This window comes from Prionailurus bengalensis, chromosome D3, assembly GCF_016509475.1.
Source record: "Prionailurus bengalensis isolate Pbe53 chromosome D3, Fcat_Pben_1.1_paternal_pri, whole genome shotgun sequence".
Classification (NCBI taxonomy): domain Eukaryota; kingdom Metazoa; phylum Chordata; class Mammalia; order Carnivora; family Felidae; genus Prionailurus; species Prionailurus bengalensis.
Genome location: NC_057356.1, coordinates 1,155,946 through 1,173,148, shown reverse-complemented (window position 1 = coordinate 1,173,148; position 17,203 = coordinate 1,155,946). Strand labels below are relative to the sequence as shown.

The following is a 17,203-nucleotide window of genomic DNA, read 5'->3' as shown; positions in this document are numbered from 1 at the left end:
GAACAAGTGAGGCTCCGCGCCCGGGCCTGACCCCAGGGGGTGGGAAGCCGTGCCTCGGGCCCCGCAGAGGGCCTGATGTGCCCCGTGCCCCGGGCGTGTCAGCGCCACAGCTGGACGGCGTCCCCTCCAGCCTGTGCGCAGAGCAGCTGCGGGGCCGGTGCCGTGCATGGTGGCAGGTGGCTGATTCCCCACCGAGCCGGGGCTGCCTTAACCCTGTCCGGTCAGCCAGGCCCAGGGGACGGTGCCGCCCCCACAGCTGAAGGATGGCGGCTGCAAGCTGATCACTGAATGCCGCTTTCACTGACTCCTGGCCTTAAATTTTTAATTAAATTTTCAATAGGCAGTCTTTTTTTTTTTTTTAAGTTTATTTATTTTTGAGAGGGAGAGAGAGAATCCCAAGCAGGCTCCACACTGTCAGCGCAGAGCCTGATGTGGGGCTCAAACTCAAACTGTGAGATCGTGACCTGAGTTGAAACCGAGAGTTGGACGCTTACCTGACTGAGCCACCTAGGCGTCCCGGTTTTTTAATAGTCTTAGACTTCCTCCTTAAAAGCCATACAGCGGGGGCGCCTGGGTGGCTCCATTGGTTGAGCATCTGACTCTTGATCTCTGCTCAGGTCATGATCTCCTGGTTCGTGAATTTGAGCCCCATGCACTGACAGGGAGGAGCCTGCTTGGGATTCTCTCTCTTTCCTCTCTCTGTTCCTCCGTCTCAAAACAAATTTTATTTAAAAAAAAAAAAAAAATGTACAATGAATATCCATATGCATGTAACTGCCAGCTCGATTCAGCAGGGCCCACGTTTTTCTTTTTCTTTTTTTTTTTTACAGTTTTTATTTTTTTTATTTTATTTTTTTTCAATATATGAAGTTTATTGTCATATTGGTTTCCATACAACACCCAGTGCTCATCCCAGCGGGTGCCCTCCTCAATGCCCATCACCCACCCTCCCCTCCCTCCCACCCCCCATCAACCCTCAGTTTGTTCTCAGTTTTTAAGAGTCTCTTCTGCTTTGGCTCTCTCTCCCACTCTAACCTCTTTTTTTTTTTTTTTTCCTTCCCTTCCCCCATGGGTTTCTGTTAAGTTTCTCAGGATCCACATAAGAGTGAAACCATATGGTATCTGTCTTTCTCTGTATGGCTTATTTCACTTAGCATCACACTCTCCGGTTCCATCCACATTGCTACAAAGGGCCAGATTTCGTTCTTTGTCATTGCCACGTAGTACTCCATTGTGTATATAAGCCACAATTTCTTTATTCATTCATCAGTTGATGGACATTTCGGCTCTTTCCACAATTTGGCTATTGTTGAGAGTGCTGCTATAAACATAGAGTGCCCCTATGCATCAGCACTCCTGTATCCCTTGGGTAAATTCCTAGCAGTGCTATTGCTGGGTCATAGGGTACATCTATTTTTTGAGGATTCTCCACACTGTTTTCCAGAGCGGCTGCACCAATTTGCATTCCCACCAACAGTGCAAGAGGGTTCCCGTTTCTCCACATCCTCTCCAGCATCTATAGTCTCGTGATTTGTTCATTTTGGCCACTCTGACTGGTGTGAGGTGATATCTGAGTGTGGTTTTGATTTGTATTTCCCTGATGAGGAGTGACATTGAGCATCTTTTCATGTGCCTGTTGGCCATCTGGATGTCTTCTTTAGAGAAGTGTCTATTCATGTTTTCTGCCCATTTCTTCACTGGGTTATTTGTTTTTCGGGTGTGGAGTTTGGTGAGCTCTTTATAGATTTTGGATACTAGCCCTTTGTCCGATATGTCATTTGCAAATATCTTTTCCCATTCCGTTGGTTGCCTTTTAGTTTTATTGGTTGTTTCCTTTGCTGTGCAGAAGCTTTTTATAGGGCCCACGTTTTTCCGTGTGGCTGTCCCCCTCACGCCTCCCCCCTCTTTTGCATGTATTCTGTGACAACTCCAGGGCCAACTGTACTGTGCAGGGTTGGACTTGTCTTACTGTGTCCTCCTGGAGGGGTCCGTGGTGAACATTTTGGCAAGAGCGCTACACAGGTGGTGTGGGACTTCCGTGCACATCACACCCCGCTGTCACATCCTCAGTGATGGCTGTCGGATGGCTTGGTCGAGGCTGCGTGCCCCACGCAGGGGGTCGTGAGTGGGTAAGGTGGTGGGCCCCTGCAGGCGACCTGGCGGTGGGAGTGTGACAGCACAGACGTCCCACTGATAGCCACTCTCCTCTCACTGGCCTCGGCATCCCCGGTGCGGAGTCGGTTCTGACATCGGTAATGGCAAAACGCTGGCTTTCGGATTCCGTCTTTCCTTCTCTAAAGAAGGCACACACACCCTTAGTTTCGGTGCCACTGTGGTCTTTGGGGCTCGGGGTTTGCTTTTCCGTCTGTTGTGCCAGGACTAACGTGACCGTGACACCATCTCACATTTGGCCCCGCGGTTCTCCAAGCACTTTGTTGCTTTTTGGCACAAGGTACTCCGGGCTTAGCTGGTGCTTTCCCTGCCCCAGCACCGGGGTCGGCTGTTCGTCCGAGGAACCCCGGTTCCTGTTACTGAGTGTTTGGACGTTAGGATACGGTTGCGTTGAAGTTTTTGAAGAGTACAAATCATGGGAATATTTGGCCACGTTGTATCACAGAGCTTCTCAGCAGGACGCCCAGTGTTTTGTTACAGCAGATAGTCCGTGATTCGTCGATTCGTCAGGGGTTTTGCCGTTGAACTCCTCGTGCTCAGCACACCCGTGGGTGTTGAGTGGGGGGAGTGCCCCGCCGTTACAGGCTCCAGTGCACCAAGCGTCACCGGTCCACGGCAGACTTTGTCATCGAAGGGTGCGTGTCTTCATTCCCTGGAGCAGCCACCGGAAAGAAAAAGGAGATAAAACCCAACAGAGGACATAAAACAGAACCTTAAAAAATGACTTGACTGAAAAGAAAGCAGGAAGTGGGGGAGGGCAGGAAAACTGCACGTGGACGACGGAAACGGGAGGGTCACCGGGCCAGCGTCGCCCTCACGGATGCAGGGCGACTGGACACCAGTTACGAGGCAGAAGCCTTAGGCTGTGCTGGAGACAACGCCTCGTGCTAGGCCGCTTGCAGGGGCGCCTTCGGTGTGCACGTAGGTCGGGCGCTGAGAGACGGGGAGAGGCACCCGCCGGTCCGGCTGCTGGGGCACACGCCTCTTGATCTCGGGGTCGCGAGCCCCTCGTGGGGTGTAGAGATGTCTTGATGGGGACAGGTGCACGTGCGGCGCTGTGAGCAGAAAGGCCCCGCGGCCGCGCTGACAGCAGGGGCCAGAGGAGCGCCAGGCTCGTGGACGTGGCTTCCAACGTGGGCGCTGAGACTGAGCGGAAGCAGAAGCTGAGGCACCCGGGGGCCAAGTAGACAACGGCGTGGATCTAGAAACTGTAAACGGTCACCCGACTGGCTCGTGCAGTGTGCTGTTAGTCCTTGAAGACTCCGACGGCAGAGTGTGTCATGTGTTTCCTCAGCACGTGGCAGCAAGTGTGGAACTCTTTGCAAAGATACGTGGAGGGTGCCTGGGTGGCTCAGTCAGTTAAGCGTCTGACTCTTGATTTTGGCTCGGTTCACGCACTTGTGGTTCTTGGGATCAGGCCCCGTGTTGGGCTCTGTGCTGATGGTGTGGAGCCTGCTAGGGATTCTCTCTCTCTCTCTCTCTCTCTCTCTCTCTCTCTCTCTGTCTCTGTCTCCCCACTCACACACACATGCTCTCAAAATAAACTTAAAAATCTGGAAGATCCCCAAGTATCGGGAAGTTAACACCTTTCTAAATTACCCATAGATCAAAGACAAATTCACAAGAGAAAGTAGAAAATGTTTTAAAATGAACGGCAGTGAACATGTAGTGCAGCCACATCTTTAACGTGCAGGTGTGCATAGAAGGAAGTCAGTAGCGTTAAATGGCTGTGTCAGAAAAGAAGGAAGGTCTAAAAATAACGATCTAATGTTTTCTAGAAACTAGAAAGCACTAGTTTAGCTAGTGCTAAAAAAGAAAGCACTAGAAAAAGAGCAAATTAAACCTAAAGGAGGTGGAAGCAAGGAAGTAATAAAGGTGAGATCAGAAATCAAGAAAATGAAAACTAATAGTTTTCAAATTCGTGTGGAACTGTGAAGAGCCTGGATAGCCCAAGCAGGTCCTGAGAAGGAGAAGCAAAGCGGGAGGCCTCAGTCCCAGATGCCAAGTCCCTTGAGAGCAGCAGTGAGCCAAGCAGAACAGACCAGAAAACCCGGAAATGGACCCACAGTTATATGGTCAACTCACGTTCAACAAAGCAGGAGAGAGTATCCAGTGGGAAAAAGACAGTCTCTTCTGCAAGCGGGGTTGAAGAAACGGGACAGCAACGTGCACCATGAACCCGGACTGCGTTCTTACACTGTGCACGAAAATAAACTCAGAGCGGATGGAAGGGGTGCCCGGGGGGCTCAGTCTGTTAAGCATCTGACTCTTGATTTCGGCTCAGGTCATGATCTCACGATCGAGCCCCACATCAGGCTCTGCACTGACAGCGTGGAGCCTGCTAGGGATTCTCTCTCTCTCCCTCCCTCCCTCCCTCCCTCCCTCCCTCCCTCCCCCTCTCCCCCCCCCCCCCACTCTCTCTTTCTCTCACTCAAAATAAATTTTTAAAAATGGATGAAAGACCTAAAAGTGAGACAGGAAGGTATAAAAATCCTAGAAGAGAGGGGTGCCTGGGTGGCTCAGTCAGTTGAGCGTCCAGCTTTGGCTCAGGTCATGATCTCATAGCTCATGAGTTCAAGCCCCGATTCGGGCTCTGTGCTGACAGCTCAGAGCCTGGAGCCTGCTTCTGCTTCTGTGTCTCCCTCTCTCTCTGCCCCTAACCCACTCGCATTCTGTGTCTGTCTCTCTCCAAAATAAATAAACATTAAAAAAAATTTTGTTTAAATCCTAGAGGAGAAAATAGATAGAAAACCTCATTGACATCAAGTACAGCCATTTCTTTCTAGACACGTCTCCGGAGGCAAGGGAAACAAAAGCACAAATGAACTACTGGGACCTCATCGATATAAAAAGCTTCTGCACGGCGAAGGAAACAATCAGCAAAACTAAAAGGCAGCCTATGGAATGGGGGAAGATATTTGCAAACGACATAGCGGATAAAGGGTTAGTATCCAAAATCTACAAAGAACTTATCAGACTCAGCTCCCCCAAAAACGAATAATCCAATCTAAAAATGGGCAGAAGACACGAACAGACGTCTCTCCAAAGAAGATATGTGGATGGCCAGCAGACACAAGAAAAGATGTTGGGGCGCCTGGGGAGCTCAGTCAGAGTGTCCGACCCTGCTCGGGTCATGATCTCACTGTTTGTGAGACTGAGCCCTGTGTCGGACTCCTTGCTGGGTGTGGAGCCTGCTTGGGATTCTCTGTCTCTTTCTCTCTCAAAGGAGAAGAAAAAGAAAAACCCACTGATTCAGAGAGATACGTGCACCCTCCGCTCGTAGCAGCAGCAGCAGCCAGGCTGTGGCAGGAGCCCACGTGTCCGTCCGTCGGTGAACGGGTAACGATGTGTGTGCACACGATAGGGTGTCACTCTTCTACGAGAGTAAAATCTTGCCGTTCGCTCGGATGTCCCTCGCGTGGGATGTACAAAACAAAGCAAGTGGGCAGACACACAGACCCTGAATACAGAGAACAGACCAGTGGTGGCCGGCCGAGCGGGAGGGGGACAGGCTTCAGGTCGTGGGAGGAGGCGTAGGGAGCACAGCCCGTGGCGGCTCTGTCGGTGACCGACAGCGGCTGCCGTCGTGAGCACCGCGTCACGCGGGTCCCGTCACCGCGGCCTGGAGCCGATGTAGCTGTGTCATCTGTACTTTGGTTTTGTTAAGGAAGAGGCGGGGGGAGAAAAGGGGAAACAGACTAGGGACAAAACTGAAAAGTTGGTTCTTTGAAAATGATCAGGAAATTGGTAAATCCTTAGGTTGATCAAGAGTGAAAACCTACGTACAATTAAAGAATAATAAGGAAATATATATTTTTCTAGCTAACTTAACAACCTAGATGAAATGGACAAATTTCTTGAAACATCCAGGCGGCCACCATGACAGCTAAAGAAATAGAAAATCTAAGTAATTCTGCCAAATAATTTGTTTGTAATTTAAAACCGCAGAACTCCAAGCCCAGACGACTTTCATCATTAAATTCTAACAAATATTCAGGGAAGAAGGGATATGCCAGTTTAGAGACGGTCTTGGCAACACAGAACGTTCCGCTCACCTCGTGAGGCACCACTGCCGTGGCTCCTGAAGAGGCGTGTGTGTGGTGTATGTGGGCAGGGTCGCATGTGCGCAGGGCGAGGGAGGGTGAATGGGGACAGGGACATGTGTGGCAAGGGTGTGTGTGGACAGGGGCGCGAGTGGTAGGCGACATCGTTCGCGCCTCTTCTCCCCGCTGATGGACCCAGTGCGCCCCGTCAGGACTCCACCGACATCTCGCAGGGACTGGCGAGCGACCGGATGCCCGGTCCGTGCGGAAACAGGGGACCTGGAGCGGCCACCACAGTCTCTCAAAGGACAGGGTTGAAGGGCGTCTGCTGCCCATTCCAGACCCGCCAGGAGGCCTCCAAGGAAAACTAGGAGCCATAGCGTTACAACGAAAGGGGCGCCACAGCAGCCCGTGAGGAGAGGAGAGGCGGCCTGTGCCGGCCCTGAGCGCGCGGAGGCCCCCGGAGGCAGGGAGCGGTGAACGTGACCTCGCTGGGGTTAAAAACCTCACTCTCAAGTCGGGGCTGAGAGCGCAAAGAGGCACCCACAGGCCAGGAGACACTCGCACAGCGCCACCCCCGACGAAGGGGACAGGTGACGTGAAGGACGTTCCATAAACGCAGGCTGAAGCCGCTGCCCCTGGCGTGGCCGCTGCGTGTGGCCCTCCGGGCACTCGCTCGCCATAGACACCCGCCCACGAGAGCAGCTCCACTTGTGATCGCCCAGAGCGGCAACGGCCCGGGTGAGCGTCCACGGGAGAGAGCAGCGGCGTGGCAGTGGGCCCTGCACGGTGCTGCGGCAGCGGCCAGAGCAACAGCCAGTCTGTGGGCGGCACGGATTGGGCAGGGGCCCCCGGACTCGGAAGAGCCACGCTGTGATTCCACTGGTGTGTGTTTTCATCGAGGGGACGTAGATCAGAGCAGGGGTCCCCTCTGTGGGTGGGAAAGGGGGTCCGGTGACTGGAGGCAGCAGGGAGGGAACTTTCTAGAACGGTGGCTCCTGATGCCGAGAGGAGTCCGTGCATCATGACGCCCACACCTTGCGGAACGCCGCCGGCAGCGCTAAGACCGTCGTGTGTCTCTGGATGAAAAGCGCACCTCACGTTTTCTAAAAAGAAGGGATTCTGTCATTCCTCAAGCAGGTGCTCTGGAAGTTTCGTCCACGACATCAAGCTGTCGTCAGACTGAGCCTGACTCACGGGCAGGGATCGCCAGCCTGCCTCTCATCGGCCCCTGAGCACGGCCACGGAAACCGATCCGACTGGGGGCTTAAACCATCGTGGGCAACTGCCACGTGCTGCCACATAGGTCATCGTCTCTGCTGCTTCCTCTGAGGTCCTAGCGCACGCGTGCGGGCATAAACTCCGCACAGAACTTCTGCAAGTTCAGAAAATAGGCATGCTGGGTGGCTTCCGTGTGCGCCTGTCCGGTTGTGGACACCCACGTCCTTGCTGGCGCGTGAGGCCGCCTGCTCGAGGCCCTGACCCACCGGGGACCCCGCCTCCGCAGCCAAGCGTGGGTCACTGCACCTCTGGCTTTTTGCGACGACAGCACCATGGGGGCCGGGCGGGTGGGCACGTGGGCGGGCCGTGAGGCATCCCCAGGGCATCCTCATCCCCAGGTGAGGCATCCCCAGAGCACAGACCTGGGACACCTTACGCAGTGAAGACAATGCAGGTTCCACTTTTCCTGAGATCCCTTCGTCTGCGAGGCCCAGATGGGCACATGTGACAGTGTCATGACCCCACTTTCCATATACGGTTCTCAAGCACGTTCTCCACCACCCGCCAGCCACCCGTCGGTCTCGTGTGGCCGGGGAGAGTTTCCAAACAGCCAGCGACCCCCCTTTCTGGAGGAACCAAAGGCAAGAGAGCAGGGACGCTCGGTGCCTGTCCGGACCGCAGGCTGCTCTGACCTCCCGCACGTGCTCTCTTCTTCAGTGTGTTTTGGGGAGTGGGCGGGGGGTGGGTGGGGGACAGGACGGTTCGGAGGGGTGGTGGGGACAGGGATGGGCTCTGCCATCACAGGAAGCTGAGGGCAGAGAGAAGGAGCGCTTTTGTGCACGCGGTACCCGGCTTAGAGAATCCCCCGTTTCTTGCTAGACGTTCTCCAGTCGGCGTGACTGGATAAGCAGCGTGAGTGGCACCGGGTCGCTCTCCGTGGGTGTCCTACGTGCCGAGTGCTGGCCTCTGGACATGGGGTGGGGACAGACCGCCTCCGGACAGGGTGGCCTGCGTTCCGTCCTGGGTGGCCTTTGCTGCATCTGTCTGTCGGGAGTCAAACAGAATGCTCAGCGCTTCGAAAAGCAGTTCGCCCATGTGGACGGGTCCCTTGGAAACCACTCGAAACTCCTCCAGAGCCCCGGGTGTCTTTGTCTGAACCTGCTTTCCCTACAGGAGCCCCCACGAGAAGAAGAAGAAGAGGCACTCACGGTCACGGACCGAGTCCAAGGCCGGGTCCCAGTCGGCGTCCCCGAGCAAGCAGTCCGCACGCCGGCACACGGCCCACTCGGCCAGCATCTCTCCCGTGGAGAGTCGGGGCTCCAGCCTGGAGCGCTCCAGGTAACCCCACGGACCCCTGCCCGTCGCCCAGATGGCGAGGGGGAGGCGGGCGCGGGAGGCGGTCAGAGCTGGGGCCAGGCCTCGGGAGCACCCGTCCGGGAGTCCCTGAGCGGCCTGCTCCTCCGTGGCTCTCCCCGACGTCAGAGACGAGAGTGGGTGTGGGGCGGGCCGGCCACCTTCCTCCGATGTGGAGGACGTCCCACGGTCAGCTCCGCTGGGAAAGCCTGTCTTAGTGTGAGGGCAGCCGTTCTGAAGCCGCCCGACAACGGTGCCCTTGTTCCCACCGGCACCCACTGGGGAGCCCAGCGTGATTGTGGGGCAGCTGGGCACGGGGGTCCGCGGTGTCCCGGCCCCAAAGGCCACCTGTCGCGCCACTCGCTCCAAGCACCAGAAGTCAGGGGTGGAACCGTCACTCCCGACGGAACAGGCCAGGTGATCTCAGAGGTTGTGGCTGTCACGTGAGTGGCCCCGTCGGCAGCACGGGCGTGGGTGTCCCTGTGGCCGTGGCCATCGGGAGGCGTTTGCCAGACCCGCCAGCTGCCCGTGCACCCAGCGCCTGGGGAGGGGTCGCTCAGGAGGAGGGTCGCGGGCCCACAGCCCCCGGGCGGTCACTCAGAACCAAGACGGGAAGGAGCACTGGCCCGGCCGCCGCCGGCTGTCTGGGAGGTGGCGTCACGCCCCAGCGTCCCCAGCGTCCCCAGCGTGCCCAGCGTGGACCGGCTCTCCGGCGCTCCCGTCCGGCCCTGCCGTTCGCTGAGTGCGCCTCACGGAACGTGCGTGGAAAATGTTTCCTGAGTTAGCTTGCACTTCGTAAAATATTTCAAACGTCTGTAGCGTGAGGCATAAAAGCAAAGTGTATATTTATGACGATGACTTGTCTTTTAAAGACACTAGTAGCGAATACGGTAAAATGCTTAATTTTGAAGCCTCTGACCTTTCTCTGTGTTCGCATTAGGGGCGTTTCTCAGGAAAAAGACGGCCAGATCTCCTCAGCAATTGTTTCCTCCGTGCAGAGCAAAATAACTCAGGTAACGGCCGCCGGCTCCCTCCCTCCCTCCCTCCCTCCCCATCCCGAGGGGCCCCTGACCCCGCGGCCCGCGGGGACCCCACTCAAGTCGGTCTCCCAGCCCCGCACGGCAAGCCATCCAGACCCCTGTGTGTCTCCCCGCGCAGGACCTCATGGCCAAAGTGAGGGCGATGCTGGCGGCTTCGAAGAACATGCAGACCAGCGCCTCCTGAGGCCCGGGCTGCGGAGAGCCAGCGAGCGCACAGACCCGTCCGCACGCCGTCCGTGCTCCCCCGGGACGCCCCGGGCCGTCGGCGGTTTTTGTAAATTAATTTTTGATGACATTTTCAGTTTAAGATTTTTGACCAGCAGTCTCTTACCTGTATATTTGTAAATAATATCATGTTTCTGTGCAAATGTATTATCAAATAAAATGGGAGGAAAACACCTTTTCTAGCTAGCGACTGTGGGGCGGTTTCTTCCTTGTTTAGCCCGTGAGTTTGTTTTTACCCTTTGCCACCAGGCTCCCGGCGGGTGGTTTGCGTTGCGGCCCCCGCACCCCCGCCGCGGTCAGCGCTCAGGCGCCCCGTGCAGGCAGCGGGGCCACGGTTCACCCTCGTCTGCGTCCCCGCCCGGCCCCTCCTTGGCCCGGCCCCTGGGGACCTCTCGACGGTCGACTGGCGTCGGCCTCGGGGATGAGACACGGACCTGCTGCCCTGCCCGGGGTCGCAGGCCAGGTCACCCGAGAGAGACCGTTCCTGGGCCGGGCTTGACTCGCAACACCGAAAGGACTCGCCGCCCGGCCGAGGTCCGAGCTTCAGAGCGGTGCTGCCGTCGCCCTGCGGGGGGGAATGTCCTGCTCTGCGCGCGCTCCGCCCGCCCTGCCCGCGGCCCGGGCCTGGCCAGACGGAGAAGTGGAACTTGTCTGTTTTCCTTCTTCCGAAGCGGGCTCCTTCCCGGCGGCTGCTGCACCAGACCGTAGGGAAGACCTGGCGCGGGGGCGGGCAGCTGTGTGCGGGCAGGCGTGGGGGAGGCGGGCACCACAGCCGGCTGGACCCCGCCACCGCGTGTCCTTCCTGTGTGGCCAGCTTCACGCCACGCCCTGTCCTTTGTGTCCATGTCGGCCTTTGAGATGCCTCTGCGGCTCCAAGGACCTGCCCGGCCCTGCTGGTCTCCCCCTCACTGGGCCACGTGGGGACTAAGCCTGTGGCCTCCGATGGCGGGCGGGCGGCCGCGTGCGGCACCCTCACGCAGGCGTTACATCCCTGGCCATGGAAGGGCGGGTCACGGCTTCGATTTTGACGCGACGCCTGCCCGCCATCCAGACGGCCTCCGCCAAATCATCGAGACCCTCCTGCGCCCTCCCCGGGCAGCGCGACCTCAGATGCCCGTCGCTGCTGCGTCGTTTCTGCGCTTCGGGTGACCTGGAGTGGCTGCTCCGACGTTGGCCCATCCGCTCAGCCGGCCCCTTGGCCGGCTGTTACCCCCCCGAGCGTCTTACCTGTTCGCCGCGCTCGGCACAGTCCCCTCAGCCCTTTGGGCGTGATTCATCTTTAAGTAATTTTCTTCCAATTCGTCCTTATCTTTGGTTATGGTTTTCACGTGCAAACACGGCTGTTACCTGTGACCATTCGCTTCTTCCTGGGGCCTCCGGCAGGGCCCGTGCGAGGTGCCGGGAGGCCCGCCTTGTCCCTCCTCACTTGTTTGCGTCGTTGGCGTGCAGGGTGCCATTTCCACTCGCAGGAGTCAGAGACCAGAGTCACAGCAGGGAGGTGACCCCCGGGGGTGGGGGTAGCTTCACGGCCAGGTGGGCACAGCTTTGCACACCGCGCCCGGAGAGCCCACCCAGACAGCCACGTGGCGTGGGTTGTGTGCTTGGGGGACCGTCCCACACAGGGAAGTGGGAGGACCACGCAGCGTGGCTTCCCATCCCGTGGGCTCCGCCTTGGTCCGGGGAGGCGCACGCTCAGGCTGCACAGATGGACAGGGACCCGTGCCGAGCTCGCCCACCGCGTGTCCTGCCACAGGTCCTGGGCGACGGGACAGGCTTCGGGGCGAACGCGCGACCCCTGCCGTCCTCAGGAGACACAGGCAGTGCGCCGGGCCCAGAGCTTTCCCCCTGCACAGATTGTCCCGCGGCTCCTGGATGCGCCAGTAAGAATGTTCTCCGCAGCGACTTCCCACCTGCTCGCCCACTGGCTCCTGAGCCTCACTCACTCACCGAGTGGCTCTCACTCGGCCGCGCTGGTTCCCCACGTGACCTGCACACTTCCGGGGCCGATCCCCGGCTGCCCCGCCAGGTTCCCGGGTGAGGGCCCTTCGCCGAACCCGCGGCCCCAGCTGTCAGGTTGCACCTGCCGTTTGGTCACGTGGTTACGTATGCTCTCGTGGGGGCGCTGGGGTGGCTCGGGTGGCTAAGCGTCCAACTCCTCCACTCAGGTTGTGATTTCACGGGTCGTGATCTCACAGTCGTGGGATCGGGCCCCATGTCAGCTTCTCCCAACTGTCAGGGTTCGAGCTCCGGCCGCAGCTTTCAGCGGGCACGGCGCACGCAGTCTCCGGGCGGGCGCAGACGGAGCCAGCAGGACAGGCCAGTCCCACAGGACATCAGGTGCCACTGCCCAGAGAAGGTGCGTGGGAGGCTGCCTCCGAGAACAGTTGACCCGCCGCGAGACCGCACACCCGGGGCAGGAGCCCTGCGTCCACGCAGCAGGCTGGGCGCCACCCCTGGATGGCCTTCCCGAGGTCCAGGAAACCGGAAGTTCTCCGGCTTCTCCGCCTTCCCGGGGCTTGCCGGTCGGACAGCCTGCACCGTCTCTCTGTCATAAACACCGTCGGGGCCAGTGTGGGCATGCTTTGCAGAGAGGGGCTCCATCTGTATGGAGATGACATGGGGACAGCGACCTGGAGGAATGAGGCAGGGGAGTGCTCACTGGGCCCTGGGCTGCCATGCAGAGGTCCTGCGGCAGGAGTGTGAGTGAGGGAAGGAGAAGGCGGAGGTGGGGGGCTCATGTTAGAGGAAAGGGTGGGATTGGGGGTCTGGGCAGGACCTGCAGACCCCGCGAGGAGCTGGAATTGTGTCCCCAGTGCAACAGGAGGCCCTGTCAGTATCCACGTGGGGAAGGTGGCCCGGCTGCAACCTAGGGAACAGCCTGTAGGAAGGCAGGGTGTGTGCAGAGGCAGGTGGCAGGCGGCTCGCCATGCTGGGTGGCCATCCCAAACCACAGGAGCCCATCCTCGGTGCCGTGTGCCGTGGCCTCGGGGCCGGGGTGGCACTCTGAGGGAGACCCAGGCTGGTGGCTGCGTGCGGTCCACGCGGACCCGCCGGGACGGTCTCGTCTCAAGAGGACTTAGCTGCCCCACCTGCAGCAGCCCTCTCCCCAGATGAGCTGCCTCTCGGGTTTGGGTGGATGCGCATCTGGGGGACACCGCTGGCCACACCACAGGGCGCCGGCAGGAAACCCTGAGGCTTGGGTTCCCAGGAGCGCTGGGCTGCCTCCCGGCCGGCCTGGCTCCTCCAGGAACTGGTTGAGGAAGAGCACGTCGCTTTCCCTGGCCCACGTCGGGGCGCCTCCTGCCCTGCGGGGGAGCCGGGCCCGCACCCTGTGTGGTGTCAATATCCTCCTAGACTTGTGTGACCATCATCGCCACCCGATTCCAGAACATTCCACCCCAGCCCCCAGATTAGCCGTCTGTGCTGCATCTCCGGATGTGACTCTTGTGGACACTTCCCGCGTGGACTCGGGCACCGCCCAGCCCGTGGCTCGTCAAAGCGTCACCTCCTGTGTGTCCGTCTGTGGCCCGTGGATGCTGGGTGTTCCCGCTTTGTGGCCCTTGTGGGTAGCGCTGTGGTGATGCTCACCGGCAGACGGAAGTTCTCCGCCTGGTTCTCAGTTGGGGGAAGCAGTCGCCCCCGTGCAGGGTGGACGCAAGGACCCTCTGAGGAGAGACCGGCGAGGGGCAGGGAGCGGCTGCAGAGCCCCTCGGGGACACAGGGCACGGGGACCTGGCCGGCGCGGGGTCCAGCTCGTACTGAGATGCGGCGTGGGCGTGAGGAGCTGGGACACGATGGGGTAAGGCCTGGGGACCCCAGCTCCCACGACCACGTCACCACGTGTCGGGACCCTGCCCCAGTGACCACTCACCTTCCGTCCAGGCTGAATTGTGTCCCCCAAACCCATCTGGGGGAGCCGTGACCCCCAGCACGGTGGAATGTAACTGCGTGTGGAGGCAGCGCCCCACAGGGGTGACAGGGTGCAGTGGGGTCACTGGGGCAGACCTGCCCCGTACGTCTGAGTCCCCGTGGAGAGCACAGCAGGACGCAGACATGCACGGGCCTCGACCACTGAGGCCACAGCAAGGAGACAGCGTCTGCGGCCCTGGGCCCCTTGCTGGCCGAGGACAGTCCCGTCCCAAGATCTTCGACTCAAACACAGCGGCAAAGCCCCTTTCGCCACATAAGGGAACACGCTCTTGGATCCCGGGGGTTAGGACTGGGTGTCTCGGGGCCACTGTCCCACACTTGGGATTCACGATTCATCCCCCGCCCCGGGCGCCAGCCCCGCAAGGGTGGGGATCGGGCATGCAGCCCGAGCCTCGCCACTCTGCGAGAGCGAAGGCAGGGGCCCCGGTCTAGGGCCACCACCGCCCTCCAGACCCCTGTCTCGGAGAGGGGACCTCATTTGAGTAAGTGACCTTTTGCATCCCGTACACATAGCACACTTCTCCTGTTCTCATTTTTATTGATTTTCAGTTACACAAGCAAACCAGAAACAGCCGCTCCTGGCGGGAATGGAGAACAGGCCGGGAAGCCGAAGGCCTTGGCCCGGGGGCCTCACCGGGTGCCCGTGACAGTGACTAATGAGGAAACCCACCCTGGAGAACCCGCCCTGGCAGTGGGGATGGGAAGGACAGGGGAAGCGAGAGCCGGCGGCCCGGACGGTGCGAGTTACGTGCACGGGCCTGGAGCATCTCCCTCGACTGGTCATGAGCTTGGGCTGCCCAGGCACGGATGTCCCGCAGCCCGAGGCCCCAGGACGAGGAGCCGCAGGTGCAGGTGGCGGGAGGGAGCGCCGGGGAGCGTGGGCGGAGCTAAGGCAGCCGCCCCTTGCCCTGCTGCCCAAAGTCACCACCGTGCTCTTCGGTGGGTTCCCTCCAGAACTTTCCCTCTGCTTTCACACGAGCGCAGTGGGAGACGGCGACGAGTGAGTGGCTCAGGCGGCAGTGTCACAAACCCCTGGGCTGACGGGGACAACAGGGGATTTCCTAAAGGAAATTGGAGGTGCTGACACCACAGAAAGGGAGATGGGTGGCAGGCAAGGCTGGATCAAGGGCTCAGAAAGATGATACAGACCTACGTGTTCGTGCGCTCACGTGTGGTCGATGTAAATACATAGTTGTTTCGTGGCTTTTTTCTAATTACTGTTGTCTTAAAAACAATTTGTTTTTTCACTCAACAGAACGTCTAAGCAGCCAACTGGTGCACCTGGTCCTGTCTAACTCCCAGGCAGTGCAACATCTTCCGGGTGTGTCCCAGTGTGGCCAGCCCAGAGCACCACCTGCTCCCACAGCACGTTGTGGGTCTTACAAGAGGTGCCTGTCTCTCCGGCGGGACACAACACCCCAGGCTGCAAGGACCACAGATGGGCAGGCAGTGCCCTCACCCGCATCACGGGCCACAGTGGGCACGACTGACCAGGCCCGCGGCCCGCGGCCCTGCTCTAGCCGGTCCGCCCCGCGTGGACGTCCGGGCAGCTTCTGACGTTAAACCAGTACATCCTGCATCCGTCTTCTCGTGCAAAGACGGGAGCGTTTTTCTAGGGCAGACACCAAGAATGCTAGCCATGGAAAACGTGCTTTTTAAATTTTAATATCTGCTCCCTGATGGCCTTCCAGTGAGGCTGTACCAGCGGGCCCCCCACCCCCACCCCAGTGGCACCAAAGTCCCCACTTCCCACACCCTCGGCACATGATGACGTATCAGTTTTCCAACGTCGCCCATCTGACGGTGAAAGCGGCCCCTTCTCGGTGCCTGGACTCCGTCCACATTCGCACATCAGAATTCCGTGGCAGGCTCCAAGAGAAAGCAGCAGCTGTGCTGTGGTAGTCCCCCGGCATGAAGTGACCCCCCCCCCCCCCGCAAGCATCCTTGGTGCTCGCTGAGGTCACCAGCCACCATCTGGACCTGTCCGAGGAGAACCACAGCCTGCCCACACTCACGTTTGTGCTCCCGAGGCCACCGTCACAGCCACGCCTCTTCGCCATCCTCTGGAAGGCGTCCCCCCACAGCATCCTGCTCCAAACCTTCAAATGCAGGAAGAACTCTTACACAGGGGTCAATTGCTCTGGCAACCCTTCCAAGCCCCTTGATCCAGCCCTGCCTGCCATCCATCTCCCTTCCTCAGACTTCATCACCTCCCGTTTCCTTTGGAAAACCCCTTCCTTCCTACAGTCTGTGCAGGCAGATCAGCTCATTTCCATCCCCCGGACACACGTTTGGCTCAGGGACAGACACATAATCTGCATCATCCAATAGACGATGGCCGTGGGCCTCTGGCTTCAGGAAGAGTCCGTCTGTGGCTGGGCTTGCTGAGCTGCAAGGACGCTGGCTGGAGCGGCCCTGCGCCACCTTTGCTCCCGTTTGCAGAAGTCTTGCCCGAGACTGAAGACAACTCAACAATGGAGGGAGAAACTGTGCAACTTGATCCGGCCCTGCCTGACATCAGTGTGTCCTGGGATGTCCCAATCTAACAAGCCTCTACATTTCCTTTCCTTGACTAGAAGCGGTTTGAGCTGGTTTCCGCCACTGACAACCAGCTTGTCCCCGTGCACATGAGCAAAATGCGGGGCTGTGCCTGTGAGAGGTCACTGTGTGCCAGGGTGCCTCGCCACATGGGATCTCAACTTGCCAATACAAAGGGCTCCTGAAGCAGGTGCAGAATGTCCTTGCTCCACAGGGGCCACAGCTTGGGGCAGGATGGTGAAGTGGAGGCTTGCCTGGAACCCAGCCCTCACCCCCCCACACACAACAGGGTGCCGTGGATCCGGCCGAAATGCCTGGGCCTTGGTTTCCCTTTCCGTAGAATGGGCCCTCAATTCCGACAGCACTAGCTGTGACTAACCAGATGGTTGGGCAGAGTTGTAGACCCAGCAGGATGAGAACTCTAACAAGGGCTGGGGGTGGGGGGTGCATCTGAGCCCCGCCCAAGCCCTCCCCACCGAAGATCCCACAGGGTACTTAATTTCTCTGGGCCTCAGTTTCCTCGTTCGAAAACTGGGAATAATAGTTTCCCTCTAGTAAGACGTTGTGAGAAGCCAATGAGATTATAAATGAGGCAGGCCCAGCCGGTGTCCAGCGCCCACGGGCCTCGGACAAACGTCAGCATCCGCCTCCCCAGCCCAGAGCCCACAGACTCCCAACCGC

General features: G+C 58.9%; 1 protein-coding gene across 2 annotated transcripts in view; it reads left to right on the top strand.

The window, feature by feature from the left end:
• LOC122470104 (splicing factor SWAP) overlaps positions 1 to 10,240 on the top strand; it is a 69,696-nt gene extending 59,456 nt beyond the window's left edge. For both annotated transcript variants that reach the window (XM_043557275.1, XM_043557277.1), the window contains 3 exons: positions 8,610 to 8,774; positions 9,730 to 9,802; positions 9,948 to 10,240. In XM_043557275.1, the coding sequence (XP_043413210.1) occupies positions 8,610 to 8,774; positions 9,730 to 9,802; positions 9,948 to 10,013 (304 nt within the window). In that variant the 3' untranslated portion in view covers positions 10,014 to 10,240. The remainder of the gene's footprint in view (positions 1 to 8,609; positions 8,775 to 9,729; positions 9,803 to 9,947) is intronic.
• Positions 10,241 to 17,203: the final 6,963 nt, after the last annotated feature.